General features: G+C 39.9%; 1 protein-coding gene across 1 annotated transcript in view; it reads left to right on the top strand.

The window, feature by feature from the left end:
• Positions 1-19,370, top strand: part of NOXRED1 (NADP dependent oxidoreductase domain containing 1) — a 20,850-nt gene extending 1,480 nt beyond the window's left edge. The window contains exons 2-7 of the mRNA XM_061181135.1: positions 3,186-3,357; positions 5,078-5,274; positions 9,889-10,069; positions 10,633-10,784; positions 11,429-11,651; positions 19,193-19,370. Coding sequence (XP_061037118.1) covers positions 3,203-3,357; positions 5,078-5,274; positions 9,889-10,069; positions 10,633-10,784; positions 11,429-11,651; positions 19,193-19,370 — 1,086 coding nt within the window. The 5' untranslated portion in view covers positions 3,186-3,202. The remainder of the gene's footprint in view (positions 1-3,185; positions 3,358-5,077; positions 5,275-9,888; positions 10,070-10,632; positions 10,785-11,428; positions 11,652-19,192) is intronic.

Raw genomic sequence — 19,370 nt, 5'->3', positions numbered from 1 at the left:
CGGGCTTCAGTAGTTGTGGCTTGTGGGCTCTAGAACGCAGGCTCAGTAGTTGTGGTGCACGGGCTTAGTTGCTCCGCGGCGTGTGGGATCTTCCGGACCAGGGCTCGAACCCATGTCCCCTGCATTGGCAGGCGGATTCTTAACCACTGCGCCACTAGGGAAGCCCTGGAGACACTTTTTGTTGCCACAACTGGATGGAGCTCCTGGCATCTAGTGGATAGAGGCCAGGGATGCTACTAAAGATCCTACAATGCACAGGCAGCTCCCTACAACAAAGAACTATCCGGCCCCAAATGTCAGTAGTGCCAATGCGGAGAAAGCCTGCTCTAAGGGGGTCAGATTCCATCTTTTGCTCCTCTACTTTGCAATGGCCTTTGCAATTCCAGGTAACCTCATATTTGGTTCATTTCCGGATCAACCCTCTTGCTTTTGAAGAAACAGGAGTTTAATTCGCTAAATTGTGCTGAAGTTATTGGCTGATCTTCAAATAAACAGTCGTGACCTAACCAGTGTATGAGGGTTCATTTAGGGAAGCAGAACCACTAGGAGTATATAGTCTGCCAGTCTGTCTACCTATCTAATCTATATGTGGGATTCATTACAGGGCTTTGACCTTGCTCAAGTATGGCAGCTGGTACAGTCTCTGGAAGGTTGTCCTCATGTCTGGTGGTAGAGCTAGAAATCCATAGGGCAGGCAGTGGGGAAGGGAAGATGGATAAAAAGTGAGGGGAGGGGGAGCAAGGATGAGCTGGAGCCCATGAGGATGCACTGGAACCCCTGCCAGTTCTCACCGCCTCCAACCTGAGGAAGTGGATGACCTGCAGGGGAAGCTCACGGGTGGCCTTTGTCACACAGCTGAACACACACCTGGCCCAGGAGTGTGAGAAGCTACAGGAGGATCCCAGGGAAGGTTTAGCAGTTGCGGGCCCGACTGCTGCCCCGACTGCTGCCCCATAGCAACAGCGCCGCCCACAGACAGCGAAAGTGCCTGCCCAGCCTCGCAAGCACAAATGGCTGCTGCACTTCCACCTCCAGATCCTGCATGGAAACCTCTCCTGTGGTGGCACACCCTAACTGGAAACAGACAGGGAAGGGAATGCTGGAAAATGTAGTTCAGCCTAGCCAACTCGATGTGTTACAAAGCCACAAGCAGCAGATCCCCATTTTTGAGAATGCGTAAGTAAAGGATGGGTCTAGAATCCACGCTTATACAAGTTAACGTGTGCTGCGTTGTCATGCTGGGCTGGAAGGTTTTGAGCGTCTCTTTCCTTCGGATCAGGAAACATCACTTGCAACATTCAGATGGCCTACCCACTGTTACGGTCTAAGGAAGGGTTTCTTAGACTTGAAAACTTGTCTGCTCTTCACTTCAAGTGCTGGAGACTTTGCTTTTAAAGAGATTGAGAGAGTGACCTAACAGCCCTCCTACAAAAGGGATTAGAGAAGCCAGATACTAAAGGTCACGTTTTGTATGATTCCATTCATGTGAAATAGCCAGAAAAGGTAATTCCACAGAGATAAAAAACAGATATGTGGTTGCCGGGGGCTGAGTGGGAGGGTGGGGAGGAAATGGGGAGTGACTTCTTATTGGGTATAGCATTTCCTTTGGTGGGAGTTGAAAATGTTTTGGAACTAGAGGTAGTGGGTGAACAACACTGAATATACTGAATTGTTCACTTTTTAATGGCTGTTTTGTGAATTTCACCTCAATAAAAAAATTTTTTTAATTTAAAAAGCAGGTTAGAGGGGTGGGATAGGGAGGGTGGGAGGGAGGGAGATGCAAGAGGGAAGAGATATGGGAACAAATGTATATGTATAACTGATTCACTTCGTTATAAAGCAGAAACTAACACACCATTGTAAAGCAATTATACTCCAATAAAGATGTTTAAAAATAAATAAATAAAAAATAAAAAATAAAAAGCAGGTTAGAGAGGAGTAGTTTTGAATTCTGATCTCAGTTTTGCCATTGCTATAAAATAGATTAGAGTTTTGAATATTATTTTTCCCAGCTTTATTGAGGTATAATTGACAAATAAATATTGTATATATTTAAGTGATAACAATATAATGATTTGATATACACTGTGAAATTAGTACCACAGTCAAGTTAATTAACGTGTGCATCACCTCACACTTACCTTTTTTGTGTGTGTGGTGAGAACACTTAAGATCTACTCTTAGCAAATTTCAAGGAGACAATACAGTATTCTTACCTATAGTCACCATGATGTACATTAGATCCCCAGAATTTATCTGTTGTTTTGTTTATTGTGTTATTTATTATTATTTATTCATTGATTTCTTGAACACAAAAAGAAGGGGTTTGAAAAATAACTCTTTGAGTAGTGCTAAGATCTGTATGATATTGCAGTCTGCAAAAAAAAAAAAACAAAACTAGAAGTCTAGAAACTTCTGTTGGGAAAAGGGGGATCCCATACTGCCCTGGTGTAGTACTCCAAGAAGTAGTGAAGGAATTCTTGCCCTCATGTTGCAGGTCTGGAAAACCTCTAAGTGGGGCTGGCCCCTTTAAGGCTCCAAGACTGAAGTAATCCGGTAGCTAAGGAGTCATAATGACAATCTTCTTGGGTAATTCTCCCTGAAAATATAGTTCTTACCCTCCAGGACCAGAACCACTGAGGAGCAGAGCCATCTTCTCCGTTTGGTTGGTGAGAGATATATGTGGATGGGCTTGTACATCTCTGGCTTCATTTTCTAAAATCTAGATGTCCCCGCCCTAGACAAAGGACCGTGATATTTAGTTTGGGTTCTTTTCTACCCTGTGGGGAACACAGAGTTTAGTGAAAGGGGAGAATTTCTGTGAAATGTGGTCTAAGTGTTCAGTCCTATTTCTAAAACCTAGGAGAGAATGGAAGGGAGAAGAGTGCCTGTGAAACCCATTGCTAATGTAAATGCATCTGCTGAAAACTGTGCCTGGAGCCTATATGGATTTTGTCCAGGTTTTTCATGAATTCAGTATTCCTGATTCACGGGTAGTCAGTGCTTAGGAATTCTCCAGGACTCACACTCAGAGAAGTGGATGAGAGCTGCCAGTTCAGAACTGGGAGGAGAGGTGCTGAAGCCACCATCAGGAGATCCTGAGACTTGGGCACACACACCCTCCTGCATAGACTCCTTCTTCTTCCCAGACAGGGAGCCGAGTTGATTGGTATCTGTTGTTGCAGGAGATGCTGGTTTGGAGATGGACATGCTAGAGGACCTTGAGACACTGCAGTTTGAGTATGGGATTCAAGAGGAGGACCACAGCTGGCTGTATTTGCTGGGCCGTTCTCATGGGCTGATGACCAAGGCCTGTGCCCACGCAACCTTCTTCTGCAAGCTACTCCATAATTTGAGGTAAGCTGGGTCTCCAAGGTCAGACAGACGGAGAAGAATCTCACTGCAGAGAATCCAGATGACTTACACTTTTTATATTGGAGAATAACTTTGGCAGGGCGAGTGTCTTCCTACGTTTTCCAACCCACACTCAAGTACTCCTGGTCTGAAAGCACCAGGGAAATGCACACCAGGGTCCCTTGGCTGTGTTTATGTAATAAAGCACGGATTAGTGGTGATTTCCTTTCAGTGAGTAGACATTAAATAATCCATTCATTCATTCGTTCATCCATCCATCCTATCATTCACTCCCTCATCAGGATGACCAGCTTGTCTGCCGCAGCTACTAATCACTAGCCATTCCATGGCTATTGGCTGAAAATGGGGTCATTTTTTTCTTTTGGGCCTGAGCTAACAGTGGAATGCTTCCTCACAAGAAAGCTTCCTGGGAATTTGGGGGTCCTTATGGCCGGATGACTTGCCTGGAAACAGGAATACTGATTTTCAAAGAAGCTCTCAGTCCAGTCCTGGCTTCTGACGCTTAAATAGGAGGTGTGTGAGAGCCAAGTACCTAGGACCAGGCTCCTGGATTCTGTAACTCTAGGTCACTCCTGGAGCATTTGTCCCCAGCCCCCAACCCCTCAGTCTGCTTCTCAGTTTACTTTTCTCTGAAATTAGATTAATTCCTAGATGGTGGGACCAGATCTGAATTAAACATGTTATAGATACAGCACATACCCGAGGAGGCAGACTACTCAAGAAGTTTGCTGACTGGCTGACTGATACGGATGCGTAAACCTATTGGCTGCCTCCGAGATGAGTGATGAGAAACCAATATGGGAAACTTCCAGGAGGCATCTTCTATTTGGAAGGATCAGGCACAGAGAGAAAATGCTCTCCTTTTAACCAAAAGAGAAGCCTTAAATAGAATGGGGCTTGTGATGCTTACATGGAAACTCCAGAGCTTTAAGACTCCAATTTTCACAGAAATACAGAACAAATATAAGATTGCCATATAACAACATAAAAAATGCCTTATGTATTCAGAGGTCAGACTTTGTTCATCTTGGGTCAAGTGAACCTCCAGAAAGAGTGGCCTCAGGTCCTTGATCCTCAGTTTCTTAGGTCTGTTTTCCCTTATAAATCATTTATTTTTATAAATCATTACTTTTGGAAAAAAGCTAAGTTACGTGGTTTCCTGGGTTTGTGCAGAACTGAAATAGCAAACTAGAAAGAGGAAGTGTATAGTAGGAGAGGGGTGCACTCATCCTGATGGAGATGGAAATTGACAGCTGTCTGCACAGGAAACAGTGAAGGAACTGGCTCCCCATGTTCCAGGATAAGGTGTAATTGTAATTAGGCTGTTCACAGTGATGGTCCTGAGTCAAAGAAATGGTTAAATAGTCAGACCTTGTGTTTAAGAAGGCAGGGAAATGCACGATACATATAACCAAAGAAATGTTCACTTAAGAATGTTTTAAACAAGTTCTGATCCTTTGAAAGGGGTGTGCTTTACTTCCTGGAAAATTCACTCAGGAGGAAACATTTCATTCCATCAGTGAAGCTGGATCAGTGGGACATAATTGGAATTCTTCTCTCTGAAGTACTTAAGGTGTCACAGCAGGCTGCATGTGAGGAAGTTAAACCAGAGAACGTCAGACGTTGACAGTCAAGAAGGACTAAGGGTCTGCGTTTACTTGGGTGTGTGTCTGTGTTCATTCTCCAGAGAATCATTCTCCAGAAAATCATTACAGGAGAAGCAAACTTCTAGATGTCCCTTGACTGGACTGCGTGAAGACACTCCTGATGACGATGAGTTAAAGGTGGGCATCATTGGAGGCGGCCACCTTGGGAAGCAGCTGGCTCATACACTGCTTCAGCTTGTCCCCATCCCAGCTGACAGCCTGAGGATCTCCACTCGGAGGCCAGAGGCCCTGGGTGAGGAGCATTGCGCAGTAGAAGGGGGGTTTGGGTGTGCTCTTTAGGTGGTGACGAGGCCATTTTGAAAGGGTCCCTCAAAAGAGGAATCCTCGCATACAGCATGCCGAGTTCTCAGCTTGCTGGCCCTGAGAAAAGCCAGAAAGATGGTTTTTTAACTTGTTCCTTAAAGCAGCTTTCTTCTCCACCTAAATATTTATATCCATCTCTCCTCCTTGTGCCCTTGGTGGCGAGATATCTTTCTGGGTCTTTGATATAGAGAAGCTTTCCAAACAGAATTCAAATCTTCTAACTGGACCAGTTAGAGTCCGAGTGGTGTCTACCAGTTCCAAATATTTGGCCTTATTTTTTTAAAATAACATTTACTGAAAATTTTTTTTAAAGTTTTATAATGATTCCATTTATTAACTTATGGTGATAGAAATCAGAACAGTGGTTGCTTCTGGGGAGACTGAGAAGAGGCCCAAGGGAACTTTCTGGGGAGTTGGAAATATTCTGTATCTTGAGAGAAGTGTGAGTTACATAGGTGTATGCATTTGTCAAAATTGATCAAACTATTTACTTCAGATCTGTGTGTCGCATTGTATGTAAATTATACTTCAAAAACATTTTTAATGTAAAATAATATATGAATGTTATAGAAAATTTAGAAAACTACTCTATAGGGAAGTAAATAATAACTACCTGTAATTCTCCTAGCAGGGTTATCATTTCTTTCCCATTTTTTCCTCTCATTATATCAGATTATATCAGCAATTAACACTCTACAAAGCTTTTTGTATCCTGCTTTTTTCACTTAATGTATCATGAGCCTATTCTCATATTATTTGACAGTCTTCAAACTCATGATTTTAAGGTTGTATAGTATTCCTAAGTATGACTGTATGATAATTTATGTAACTGTGCCTTATTTAGTAGGACTTCCTTGTACATAATTTAAAAAACAAAATTACTAGGTCAAAGTACAGGTACAGCTTTATTAAGATATACTTTGTATATAATAAACTGCACATTAAAAAAAAAAATTTCTTGGCCAGGCCACAAGGCATGTGGGATCTTAGTTCCCCAACCAGGGATCGAACCCGTGCCCCTTGCATTGAAGTGCGGCGTCTTAACCACTGGACCACCGGGGAAGTCCTAAACTGCACATTTTAAAAGTGTACACGGGGACTTCCCCGGTGGTCCAGTGGTAAAGAATGCGCAGGGCAACTAAGCCCGTGTGCCACAACTGCTGAGCTCACGCGCCTCAACGAGAGAGCCCACAAGCCACAAAGTACAGAGCCCACATGCTCTGGAGTCCGCATGCCACAACTAGAGAGAGAAAATCCACGGCCACAATGAGAGAGAAGCCCGAGCACCGCAATGAAGAGCCCGCGCACGGCAACGAAAAAAAGATCCCTCATGCCTCAACCAAGATCCCGCATGCTGCAACTAAGACCCGACGCAGCCAAAAAAAAAAAAAAGAAAAGAAAAGAAAGAAAGAAATATTTTTTAAAAAAGTGTACAGGGACTTCTGTGGTGGTCCAGTGGGTAAGACTTAGCTCCCAGTGCAGGGGTCCCAGGTTCAATCCCTGGTCAGGGAACTAGATCCCACATGCATGCCGCAATTAAGAAGTCTGCATGCTGCAACTAAGAAGCCTGCATGCCGCAACTAAGGACCCAGCGCAGCCTAAATAAATAAATAAATATTTTAAAAATAAAAAAATAAAAGTGTACAGTTTGATGTTTTGTGACACATGTATACTCCTGTGAAACCATCAACGTAATCAAGGTAATGAATCTCTATACCTCCCTTTAGAACCCACTCAGGAAACCACTGATCTGATTTTTTTTTAATTAATTATTTATTTTATTTTTGGCTGCGTTGGGTCTTCGTTGCTGCATGCGGGCTTTCCCTAGTTGCAGAGAGCAGGGGCTACTCTTCGTTGTGGTACGCGGGCTTCTCATTGCATTGGCTTCTCTTGTTGCGGAGCACAGGCTCTAGGCGCGCAGGCTTCAGTAGTTACGGCGTGCAGGCTCTAGAGCACAGGCTCAGTAGTTGTGGCACATGGGCTTAGTTGCTCCACGGCATGTGGGATTTTCCCAGACCAGGGCTCAAACCCGTGTCCCCTGCATTGGCAGGTGGACTCCCAACCACTGCGCCACCAGGGAAATCCCCACTGATCTGATTTCTGTCACTACCGATTAGTTTGCATTTTGTAGAATTTTGTATAAATGGAGTCATACAGTTTGTACTTTTTCTTTGGTCTGAATTCTTTTTTTAATTAATTTTTTTATTGAAGTATAGTTGATTTACAATGTTGTGTTAGTTTCAGATGTACAGCAAAGTGATTCAGTTATATATATATTCAGTTATATGTATGTATATATATATATATATATATAGAATATATTATACAGAATATATTCTATATACATATATTCTTTTTCAGATTCTTTTCCCATATAGGTTATTACAAAATATTGAGTATAGTTCCCTGTGCTATACAGTAGGTCCTTATTGTTTATTTTATATATAGTAGTGTGTATATGTTACTCCCAAATTCCTAATTTATCCCCCCCCCGCAATGGTCTGAATTCTTTCACTCTGCATAATTATTTTGAGATATATCCGTGTTGTTTCATATATTGATATTCTTTTTATTTCTGAGTAGTGTTTTATTGCATGGATATTCCATAGTTCATCTATTCCTCTGTTGATGGACATTCAGGTTGTTTCCAGTTTGGGGCTATTACAAATAAAGCTATTATGAACATTTGTGTACAAATATTAGTGTGGAGAAATGCTTTAATTTTTCTTGAGTAAACACTTGGGAATGGGGTGGCTGGGTCATATGGTAGGTATATTTAATTTTTAAATAAACTTGTAATATATTTTTTCAAACTGACCTACAAAGGATGTTCAGGTATAAACTTTCATCAGCAGTGTGTAAGGATACCTATTTTACTCACGCTTGTCAATTCTGAGAATCTTTTTTTTTTTAATCACCATTTTAATATGCCTTTACAATTTTTCTTATTTTAATATGTCTTTCACTGATCACTAGAAGAATTAAAATTTTTTATAGGCTTACTGCTATTTCATCATTCTTGAGTTCTTTTTTGTTCAATTTTTCTGTTGGATGCCTGTATGATTTTTCTTATTGATTTGTAAATGTTCCTTCTATATTAAGGAAACTAAAAAAATCTTAACCCCTCAAGGCAGATTTCTTAAATCTCATCAATAGGACCAGTATATATGACACTTCAATAAAATACATATATTCTGGGAAGCAATATGTTTATTAATAATAAAATTACAGTTATAGAATATCACTGTATGTTGTATTAAGGAAGCAAGAATTCAAAATGCTCAGCATCAGCTTCTGTGCACTTTAGAGAACCACACATGGAAGAAGAGCGGATGTGCATGTTTTGTAAAGTTCTTCTTTGTCCTATGTATCTTCCTACCTGGAAGTACCTGAGTACCCAGATAACCTCAGCATCAACTTTATCACATACTCGTGGTGGTTAAGGGAAGAACTGACCTCTGCAATGTCTAACATCCTGTTCTCCAATAACACTTAAAACATACTACCGTATGTGAGTTCACATTTTTACTTTTGAGGATCCAGACCACAATAAGTACAATTAAATGATTAACTACCAAGAAGTGTTTTTAGCAACTACATGAGTTACCACATTTCTTTCTACATTTATAAATACCTTATTGACATTAAATTGTGTATACTTTACTGAAACTGTAAGCGTATTTTTCCAAATTCCTCCCAGCCTCTGCCCTATACTCTTCCACTCTCTGTCTTTCCCACCATTTCAAGCCAGTTAAGCTGTTTTAACTTCGGCCCAGTCACAGAATTCTTGAAGCCTCAGTTTCCGCATCTATAAGATAGGAATAATACTAGCCTCTGTCTCATAAGGTCCTTATGAGATTCCCTTAGATAACGTATGTACTTTGTACATTATCTGGTACACGATGAATTCTGTAAATTGGAGAAGGCTTCATTCAGACTTTTTTTTCTTCCTAAAAAAAAAAGAATCTGAAAAATTCTAGCATTTGGTCTAAAACATAAGATAAGGATGAATCATCTTACAATCTCGAGCACTGCTGCAGTGGCACCTGCTGCCATAGTCATGGGGTCAGGGCTTTGCTGCGTGGCTTTTAGAAGGCATGAGGGAATCTCTTCTGATTTATGTGGTGACAAGACTTGAGATAAAATAATTGTTGGGCTTCCCTGGTGGCGCAGTGGTTGAGAATCTGCCTGCCAATGCAGGGGACACGGGTTCGAGTCCTGGTCTGGGAAGATCCCACATGCCGTGGAGCGACTAGGCCCGTGAGCCACAATTGCTGAGCCTGCGCGTCTGGAGCCTGTGCTCCGCAACAAGAGAGGCCACGACAGTGAGAGGCCCGTGCACCGCGATGAAGAGTGGCCCCCACTTGCCGCAACTGGAGAAAGCCCTCGCACAGAAACGAAGACCCAACTCAGCCATAAATAAATAAATAAATAAATAAATTTTAAAAAAAATAATAATAATTGTCATCCTCTCCCCACAGTTGATGTTGAATTCAAAGTTCTTTGTACTGTGATCTTTCTGACTTCCTTTATTCCCTCCCAGATGAATTCAAGAAACTGGGAATCCAGTGCTTTTACCATAACTCTTCTCTGGTGGAGTGGGCCAACGTGATATTCCTCTGCTGCCTGCCATCTCAGCTGTCTAATATCTGTGTAGAAATTCAAACCAGCCTTGGAAAAGCCTGCATTGTGTACAGCTTTGTAGCTGCCGTCCCACTACCCAGGTATCTTGTTAGGGTGAGCACAGGATTGGCAGAACTGCTCTGTCTCCTCATCTCTACCCCGGCCCCTACCTCTTGGAGTTGGTCATTCCCAGTCATAAGGTGGAAGCAGCTTCATTGGCAGAAAGACCCAGCCAGCCTTTGAAATTGTGTCTTCCCCGCTTTTCCACTAACAGCACTTGTGGGTGGGACCTTTTCTTTGATGTGCAAATGTTCAGAACTGCAGTAGAGCATTACTTCCAACTACTTGAAGCTGATTAGTGTTCCCCTTGTACACCACTCAACAGCATGAAAATTGATCTAGAGCATGTGTCAGATATTATTTTTGTACCTCGAGTGTCTAGCTCAGTGCCTGGCTCGTGGTGACATTGAATAAGTGTTAAGTGGATGGGTGAACAATCCAGCTACGGTGTAGTGCCCCAGTGCCGACCCACACCTGCGTTTGCCTGTGGGCGGTGCTGTGCAAGGGACTACATTGTTGGGGCTGGATGTGAACTCAGTGGGTCATGTGGTGCTTTATTCCAGTCCGGGCCCTGCACTTCCTGCGTTGGTGGCTTTACTTTCAGGTTGAAACTCCTACTGAACCACACCAGTGTCTTGCGGCCTCAGTATCAGTGTGTTGAAGATCTTGCCAGCATCTGGGGGGCCAATAAGGAAATCACAGCTGCTCTCCAAGACCCTGGGATTCTTCAGGCTACCTGTCCCTACAGTCCTGCTGGTAATGGCTCACGATATTTTTGGCACTTTTAAAAATTACCTTCCTCTTGGCCTGTTGCTATCTTATTAAATCCCTGAGTGTGTGTGTGTGTGTGTGTGTGTGTGTGTGTGCGCGTGCATGCGTGCATGCGTGTGTGCTGAGGGTGTGTGTGTGTGTGTAAGTACAAGCTAGATACATTCTCAGCTGTTTAGGTTTTACATGGGAATAGCTTTGGTGGCAAAAAGTAGCCTTTTTAGGGAAAGCTAAGAAGTGTGATTAATCGGACCCTTTAAGGATGAACTGGAAACAACCAGAGGATAGAGCCTATTTAAGCCAGAGGATACAGTGTCTGGGACTAAATGGCTTTTCCTTACTGTAATCTTGCAGTTTGGCTTATTGGCAAGGACCATTCTAGAGATTTCTAGAGATGCATTTGTCATCAGCACTGCCTACATTAACATATCTGTCTTCCTCTGGTAGGGTCAACACGTGATGTGTTATAAAGGGCACACACAGGGCTCTTGGCCTGGAAAGGAAGAGCGCTTATCTTGAGGTTCATATAACCAAACTGTCTTGGACAGAAGACACCGTCTGGGGTTTGTCCTAGGTTCCTGCAAACCTTTTTGGTGGTACTAACTGGTATTTCCTTTCTCACTGATGTTTAGGAGGAATAATCCTCAATATCAAGTGGTTGGAGGGAGTGTTCTATGCAGCCATAAATGTCTGCACAGCAAAGGACATGCCCCACTCACAAGTGCTGCAGCTTCTGAATGAACTGTTCCTCTCCAAGCACTTTGAAGCCTGTGAGAAGAACAGAGTGTCTTTCCAAAAATTTCAAGCACAAGATTTTGTCAGCAAAGCCTATGCCAAGAACTTGTCTCGGAAAAGGTAAAGTATTAGACGAGTGGCCATTCTAACTTCTCCCACACTGTTTTCTTAGCAGATGCTTTTAATCTTTTTCCTTTCATGTTATCTTTAAAAATGTATAAAACGAATACATTCTTATTAAAAAAATCCAACTAGTGGAAAAGTGAGAGCCCTCCTTTGCCCCCCAAATCCCTTTTCATAGACTTTACATCTGATGGTTTTTGTATTTTTGTCTTTCTACCTATGCATTTACAAACATATATTTATATTGTCATTATAATGTATATGCATATCTGTATCTATATATACATTTTAGAAACATGGGGATTATACTTACTACATCATAGGGACCATTCTATGTTAGTACAATCATATCTATTTCATTTATGAGCACTGTACAGGCATCCATTGGATACATTTCTTTAGCTACATTTATTCATCCTATTTCCTCTTGATGGCAATGTAGTTCCCTCTGCCCCACATTTTGCACAAAGGGCTGCTTTGAACATTTCATCCTTAAACTTTGCACACTTGTAACAGTAGAATTTCTGGGTCAGAGGTTATATATAGTTTATGTTTGATAGGTATTCCTAAATTGCTTATCAAAAAAGTGATACTTATATTTCTACCAATAGTGTATGAGAGTGCCATTTCACTATAGCTTGATAACTATTAGATCATTCTTTTTAATCTTTAATAATCTAATAGGGACAAATGGTTGCCCTTGTTACCAGTGACTTCCATGTCACTAAATTCACTGGACACTTTTAAATCCTTTTCTTCCTTGGCTATTGAACATGCCTTCCTTCTTGAAACAATCTTTTCTCTTAGCTTTCATGATAACCTCACATTCTCTTCATTTTCCTCCTGTCCCTCCGATCCCTCCTTTGCCAGCTCCTCCTCTGCCCCATCCTTAAATCTGGCAGTTTTTAGGGTTCTGTCCTAGGCCTTCTTTTCTTTTCATTCTAAACTTTGTTCCTGGGTGATCTTTTCCACTTCGGGGACTTAGGTTGCCATTACATGCTCCTTCGCAGAGTTGTTCAGGCCAGAACCTGGAAGTAATCCTTGATCTTCCCCCCCTCTTATCTTTTGTGTTCTAATTAATCATCAATGACCTGTGGTACACTTTCAGTTTGGGAATTTTCCTTCCCCCTTATCCTGGGATTCTCTTTGCCTCTCTCTTATGCTGGATCTCTTTTTCCTAGACCTCTCTTCCTCTGGCTTCAGTTCCTTCTTCATTATGGTGGAATCTGTCCTCCTCCAGTAGCTTCCTTAGAAAAGCCTGCATAGGAAGTAATTTTTAGGGACTATGTTGGAAAATGTTTTTATTCTAACCTAATATTGAGAACATAGCCAGGTATAGAATCTCGGTTAGAGCAGAAGCAAGAACTACAATCCTTCAGCCTGTGGAAAGAAAACCACATTCACAGAAAGATAGACAAAATGAAAAGGCAGAGAACTTTGTACCAGATGAAGGAACAAGATAAAACCCCAGAAAAACAACTAAATGAAGTGGAGATAGGCAACCTTCCAGAAAAAGTATTCAGAATAATGATAGTGAAGATGATCCAGGACCTCGGAAAAAGAATGGAGGCAAAGATCGAGAAGATGCAAGATATGTTTAACAAAGACCTAGAAGAATTAAAGAACAAACAAACAGAGATGAACAATACAATAACTGAAATGAAAACTACACTAGAAGGAATCAATAGCAGAATAACTGAGATAGAAGAACGGATAAGTGACCTGGAAGACAGAATGGTGGCATTCACTGCTGTGGAACAGAATAAAGAAAAAAGAATGAAAAGAAATGAAGACAGCCTAATAGACCTCTGGGACAACATTAAACGCAACAACATTTGCATTATAGGGGTCCCAGAAGGAGAAGAGAGAGAGAAGGGACCCGAGAAAATATTTGAAGAGATTATAGTCGAAAACTTCCCTAACATGGGAAAGGAAATAGCCACCCAAGTCCAGGAAGCGCAGAGAGTCCCAGGCAGGATAAACCCAAGGAGAAACATGCCGAGACACATAGTAATCAAATTGACAAAAATTAAAGACAAAGAAAAATTATTGAAAGCAACAAGGGAAAAATGACAAATAACATACAAGGGAACTCCTCCCATAAGGTTAACAGCTGATTTCTCAGTAGGAACTCTACAAGCCAGAAGGGAGTGGCACGATATACTTAAAGTGATGAAAGGGAAGAACCTACAACCAAGATTACTCTACCCAGCAAGGATCTCATTCAGATTCGAAGGAGAAATCAAAAGCTTTACAGACAAGCAAAAGCTAAGAGAATTCAGCACCACCAAACCAGCTCTACAACAAATGCTATAGGAACTTCTCTAAGTGGGAAACACAAGGGAAGAAAAGGACCTACAAAAACAAACCCATAACAATTAAGAAAATGGTAATAGGAACATACATATCGATAATTACCTTAAACGTGAATGGATTAAGTGCTCCAACCAAAAGACACAGGCTTGCTGAATGGATACAAAAACAAGACCCATATGTATGCTGTCTACAAGAGACCCACTTCAGACCTAGGGACACATACAGACTGCAAGTGAGGGGATGGAAAAAGATATTCCATGCAAATGGAAATCAAAAGAAAGCTGGAGTAGCAATACTCATATCAGATAAAATAGACTTTAAAATAAAGAATGTTACAAGAGACGAGGAAGGACACTGCATAATGATCAAGGGATCAATCTGAGAAGAAGATATAACAATTATAAATATATATGCACCCAACATAGGAGCACCTCAATACATAAGGCAAATGCTAACAGCTATAAAAGAGGAAATTGACAGCAACACAGTAATAGTGGGGGACTTTAACGCCTCACTTACACCAATGGACAGATCATCCAAACAGAAAATTAATAAGGAAACACAAGCTTTAAATGACACAATAGACCAGATAGATTTAATTGATATTTATAGGACATTCCATCCAAAAACAGCAGATTACACTTTCTTCTCAAGTGCACATGGAACATTCTCCAGGATAGATCACATCTTCGGTCACAAATCAAGCCTCAGTAAATTTAAGAAAATTGAAATCATATCAAGCATCTTTTCCCACCACAACGCTATGAGATTAGAAATGAATTACAGGGAAAAAAACATAAAAACACAAACACATGGAGGCTAAACAACACGTTACTAAATAACCAAGAGATCACTGAAGAAATCAAAGAGGAAATCAAAAAATACCTAGAGACAAATAACAATGAAAACACGATGATCCAAAACCTATGGGATGCAGCAAAAGCAGTTCTAAGAGGGAAGTTTATAGCAGCCTACCTGAAGAAACAAGAAAAATCTCAAATAAACAATCTAACTTTACACCTAAAGGAACTAGAGAAAGAAGAAAAAACCCGAAGTTAGCAGAAGGAAAGAAATCATAAAGATCAGAGCAGAAATAAATGAAATAGAAACAAAGAAAACAATAGCAAAGATCAATAAAATGAAAAGCTGGTTCTTTGAGAAGATAAAATTGATAAACCTTTAGCCAGACTCATCAAAAAAAGAGGGAGAGGACTCATATCAATAAAATTAGAAATGAAAAAGGAGAAGTTACGACAGACACCACAGAAATACAAAGCAACAAGGATGTCCACTCTTGCCACTATTATCCAACATAGTTTTGGAAGTCCTAGCCACGGCAATCAGAAGAAAAATAAAAGGAATACAAATTGGAAAAGAAGAAGTAAAACTGTCACTGTTTGTAGATGACATGATACTATACATAGAGAATCCTAAAGATGCCACCAGAAAACTACTAGAGCTAATCAATGAATTTGGTAAAGTTGCAGGATACAAAATAAATGCACAGAAATCTCTTGCATTCCTATACATGGACAATGAAAGATCAGAAAGAGAAATTAAGGAAACAATCCCATTCACCATTGCAACAAAAAGAATTAAAAAAAAAAAAAAAGAATCTAGGTTAGAAACAATTTTCCCTCAGAATTTTGAAGGCATTGCTCCATCATCTTTCAGCTTTTAAATTGCTGTTGAGAGGTACAGTGCCCTTCTAATTCTTCAATTCATGCTTGGTCTGAAATCTGTTCCTTTTCTCTCTGGAAGCTTATAGTATCTTTTGGCTTCAGCATCCTGAAATTTTATTATGCGTCATGATGTGGATCTATTTTAATGCACTGTGTTGGGCAGTTGGTGGGCCTCTCCTTTTTTTCCCCTTCACTTAAAAAGAAAAAGATTGTAAAATATGTACAGAGAAAAGTACCTATTCCATAAATTCATAAATATACAGTTTAATGAATTATTGTAAAGCAAATATCCATGTAATTGCCACCCATAAAAGAAACAGAACATTCAATGGTCCTTCTCAATCTGCATGTCAAGTTCTCCAATTTTCTCCTATTATGTCTTTGATAATTTCCTCCCCTTCCCTCTGTTTTCTCTGTTCTCTCTTCTGAATATTTTATTAGCCAAACGTTGGACCTCCTGGGCTGATCTTCTGATTTTCTTTAGCTCTCCTATTTTCAGTATCTTTGCCTTTTTGTTCTGCTTTCTGAGAGATTTCCTCAACTATCCTGTTTTTACTATTATATTTAGAACATATTTTCATTTTGCTATATTTTGACTTTCAAAGATTTTTTTAGTCTCCAAATATTCCTTTTTTATGTAGCATCCTGTTGTCATTTCCCTATGCAATGCCATCTCTTATCCCTTTGAGAATGTAAATGATTGAGTTTTTTTCTTCTCTGAGGAGTCTTTCCTTCAGGATATTTTTGACCATTTATTTTGGTCTCTATCATTCATTTTAGAGGCTTTCTTCAAGTATATGGAGAACCTTGATTGTCTGCTCATATTTTTTTTTAAATAAATTTATTTATTTATTTATTTTGGCTGCGTTGGGCCTTCTTTGCTGTGCACGGGCTTTCTCTAGTTGTGGCGAGTGGGGGCTACTCTTCGTTGCAGTGCAGGGCTTCTCACTGCGGTGGCTTCTCGTTGCGGAGCACAGGCTCTAGGCGTGCGGGTTTAGTAGTTGTGGCTCACGGGCTCTAGAGCACAGGCTCAGTAATTGTGGTGCACGGGCTTAGTTGCTCTGTGGCATGTGGAATCTTCCCAGATAAGGGCTTGAACCCATGTCCCCTGCACTGGCAGGCAGATTCTTAACCACTGTGCCACCAGGGAAGTCCTGTCTGCTCATATTTAAGATCCTGGTTACTAAAAAGTTGCTTGGAAACTCTGTGTTTTCTGCTGTGGTCTTTACTACAGAGTGATTTGATCAGCTTTTTCCTTGGGAAACCCTGAATATTGGTACCTTTAAGTCTTTGGGACCCAACTTGGGGAAAGAAAGCTGCACATGTGTAGGGAGAGGGGTGGTCTTATCATTCAGAATATATTTTTTCACTTTATTTCTCCCCTTTTCAGCATATCCTTGCCACTCAAACTGCCTGATAACCATGCCATCATCTGGGAGTTTGTTTAGAAATGCAGATTATGGGTCCCCACCCCAGATGTATGTAATCAGAATCTGCCTTTTTACAAGCTCTCAAGTGATATGTCCATTAAAGTTGGAAAAGTGCTGCTCTATGGTCTTTTTCATCAGATGACCTGTTAGAATGGGAGGCACGGCATATTAATATTTCTACTATGATTGTAGTTTCTCAAATTCTCTTTATATTTCTAATCTTTGTTTTATAAAGTTTGAAGCCATATCATCTGATGAACAGAAGTTTGTACTTTTTACATCTTCTTGGTAGATTATACTTTTTAATTCTATCCCCCCCTTTTAAAAAACTTTTTAGATAATTTTGATTCACATGCAGTTATTAAGAAATAATACAAAGAAATCCCATGTACCCATTTATCCAGTTTCTCCCAATGGAACAAACCATAGTACAATATCTATACACAGATATTGTAAAACTATAGTACAATACCACGAGCAGGATATTGACACTGATACAGTCAAGATACAGAAAAATTCTATAACTAGGGATCCTTCATCTTGATCCTTCCTCCCCAACTTGGCAACCATTGAGCTGTTCTCCATTTCTATGATTTTGTCACTTCAAGAATATTATATGAAAGGAATCACATATTATGCAACCTTTGGGGATTGGCCTTTTTCATTTAGCATAATTGTCTGGAGATTCATCCAAGTTGCTGTGTGTATCAATAATTTATTCCTTTTTTTATTGCTGAGTAGTTTTCATGGCATGTATGTTTTCATGGCATGTATGTACCATAGTTTGTTTAATCATTCACCTGTTGAAGGACATCTAGGATGTTTCCAGTTTTTGGCTATTATGAATAAAGATGCTTTGAACATTCATGTACAGGTTTTTGTGTAAACATAAGTTTTAATTTCTCTGGGACAAATGCTCAGGGGTGCAATGACTGGTTGCATGTTTATTTTTTTAAGACACTGCCAAACTGTTTTTCAAAGTTGTTATATCCTTTTACATCATTAGCAATGTATGATTCAGTTTCTCTGCATCCTCACCAGCATTTGGTGTTGTCACTAATTTTTGTTTTACCATTACATCTATAGATCAATTTGTGGAGAGTTGACATCTTTATAATGTTAAGTTTTCCCATCCATGTACACAGTATATCTCTCCATTTATTTATATCTTCTTTATTTCATCAGCATTTCGTAGTTTTCAGTATACAAGTCCTGTACATGTTTTGTTAGATTTACACCTAAGTATTCTATTTTGTGTGTGTGAAAGGAACTGCATTTTTAGGGGGTTTTTGCCCAAGTGTTCATTGCTAATATATATAAATAAAATTTATTTTATGTTTATTTTATATCCTATGACCTTGCTGAATTCGTTTATTAGTTCTAGGAGATTTTTTTTTTTTAGATTCCTTTGGATTTTCTACATGGACAATCATGTCATCTATATATAGCAACAGTTTCAGTTCTCCCTTTCCAATCTGTGTGCCTTTTATTTCCTTTTCTTGCATTGTTGCACTGGCTACAACTTCTAGTGGTATGTTGAATGTGTGGTGAGAGCAGATATCCTTGCCTTACTTCTGATTTTTTTAATACTATAAAACCCTATGTGTTAATACTTTTTAAGTTGAATTCCACTACAGACGAATATTTAACATTGCCCCATTTTTATTTGCACGTTAACTCCTACTTCTTTCCCTATACAGTTGAAGAGGGTATCTTTTTTTTTTTTGAAGAGGATATTGTAAAAGAAATGAGGTCTCTTCCATTCCTAATCTCCATGATCCTCTTATGTTATTTTCTTTCTAAATTTAAGGAAAATATACTGAAAAGGATGTTGATTTTATTGTCATAATCATTCTCTAATTATGAATTCCTCCCCAAATGCACTTAGAGAATTTTAAGTGTGAAAACTCATAAGTACAATTAAATCCACGTGTTGAATAGACCCAGATGAATTTTTAATTTAACTAAGAATTTTAATTAGTTTGATATAGAAAATGAAGAACCTTATTTCCAAGTAGAGGAGAACTTTCTTTAAAGGAAATGTTTAACAGCAAAATCAGATGTATTAAACAGACATAAAAAAGTAACACTATTTTTTTCCCTACCCCAGGCCTTTCCCCTGGTTTGATCTGACTGCTGTGCAACTCAAGGAAACTCCCTTTAGCCAGTATCTCTCACACAGCACTACTTTTCAGGACAACCTTACCCATCTATACTGTGATTCATTTGGCATCACCCTAACCAAAGAACAAGAGCTAGAGGTTTCTACGGGTTCTTCATCCCAGTAA

This window comes from Eubalaena glacialis, chromosome 2, assembly GCF_028564815.1.
Source record: "Eubalaena glacialis isolate mEubGla1 chromosome 2, mEubGla1.1.hap2.+ XY, whole genome shotgun sequence".
In the NCBI taxonomy this organism is placed as follows: domain Eukaryota; kingdom Metazoa; phylum Chordata; class Mammalia; order Artiodactyla; family Balaenidae; genus Eubalaena; species Eubalaena glacialis.
This window is presented reverse-complemented; position numbering and strand designations above follow the sequence as displayed.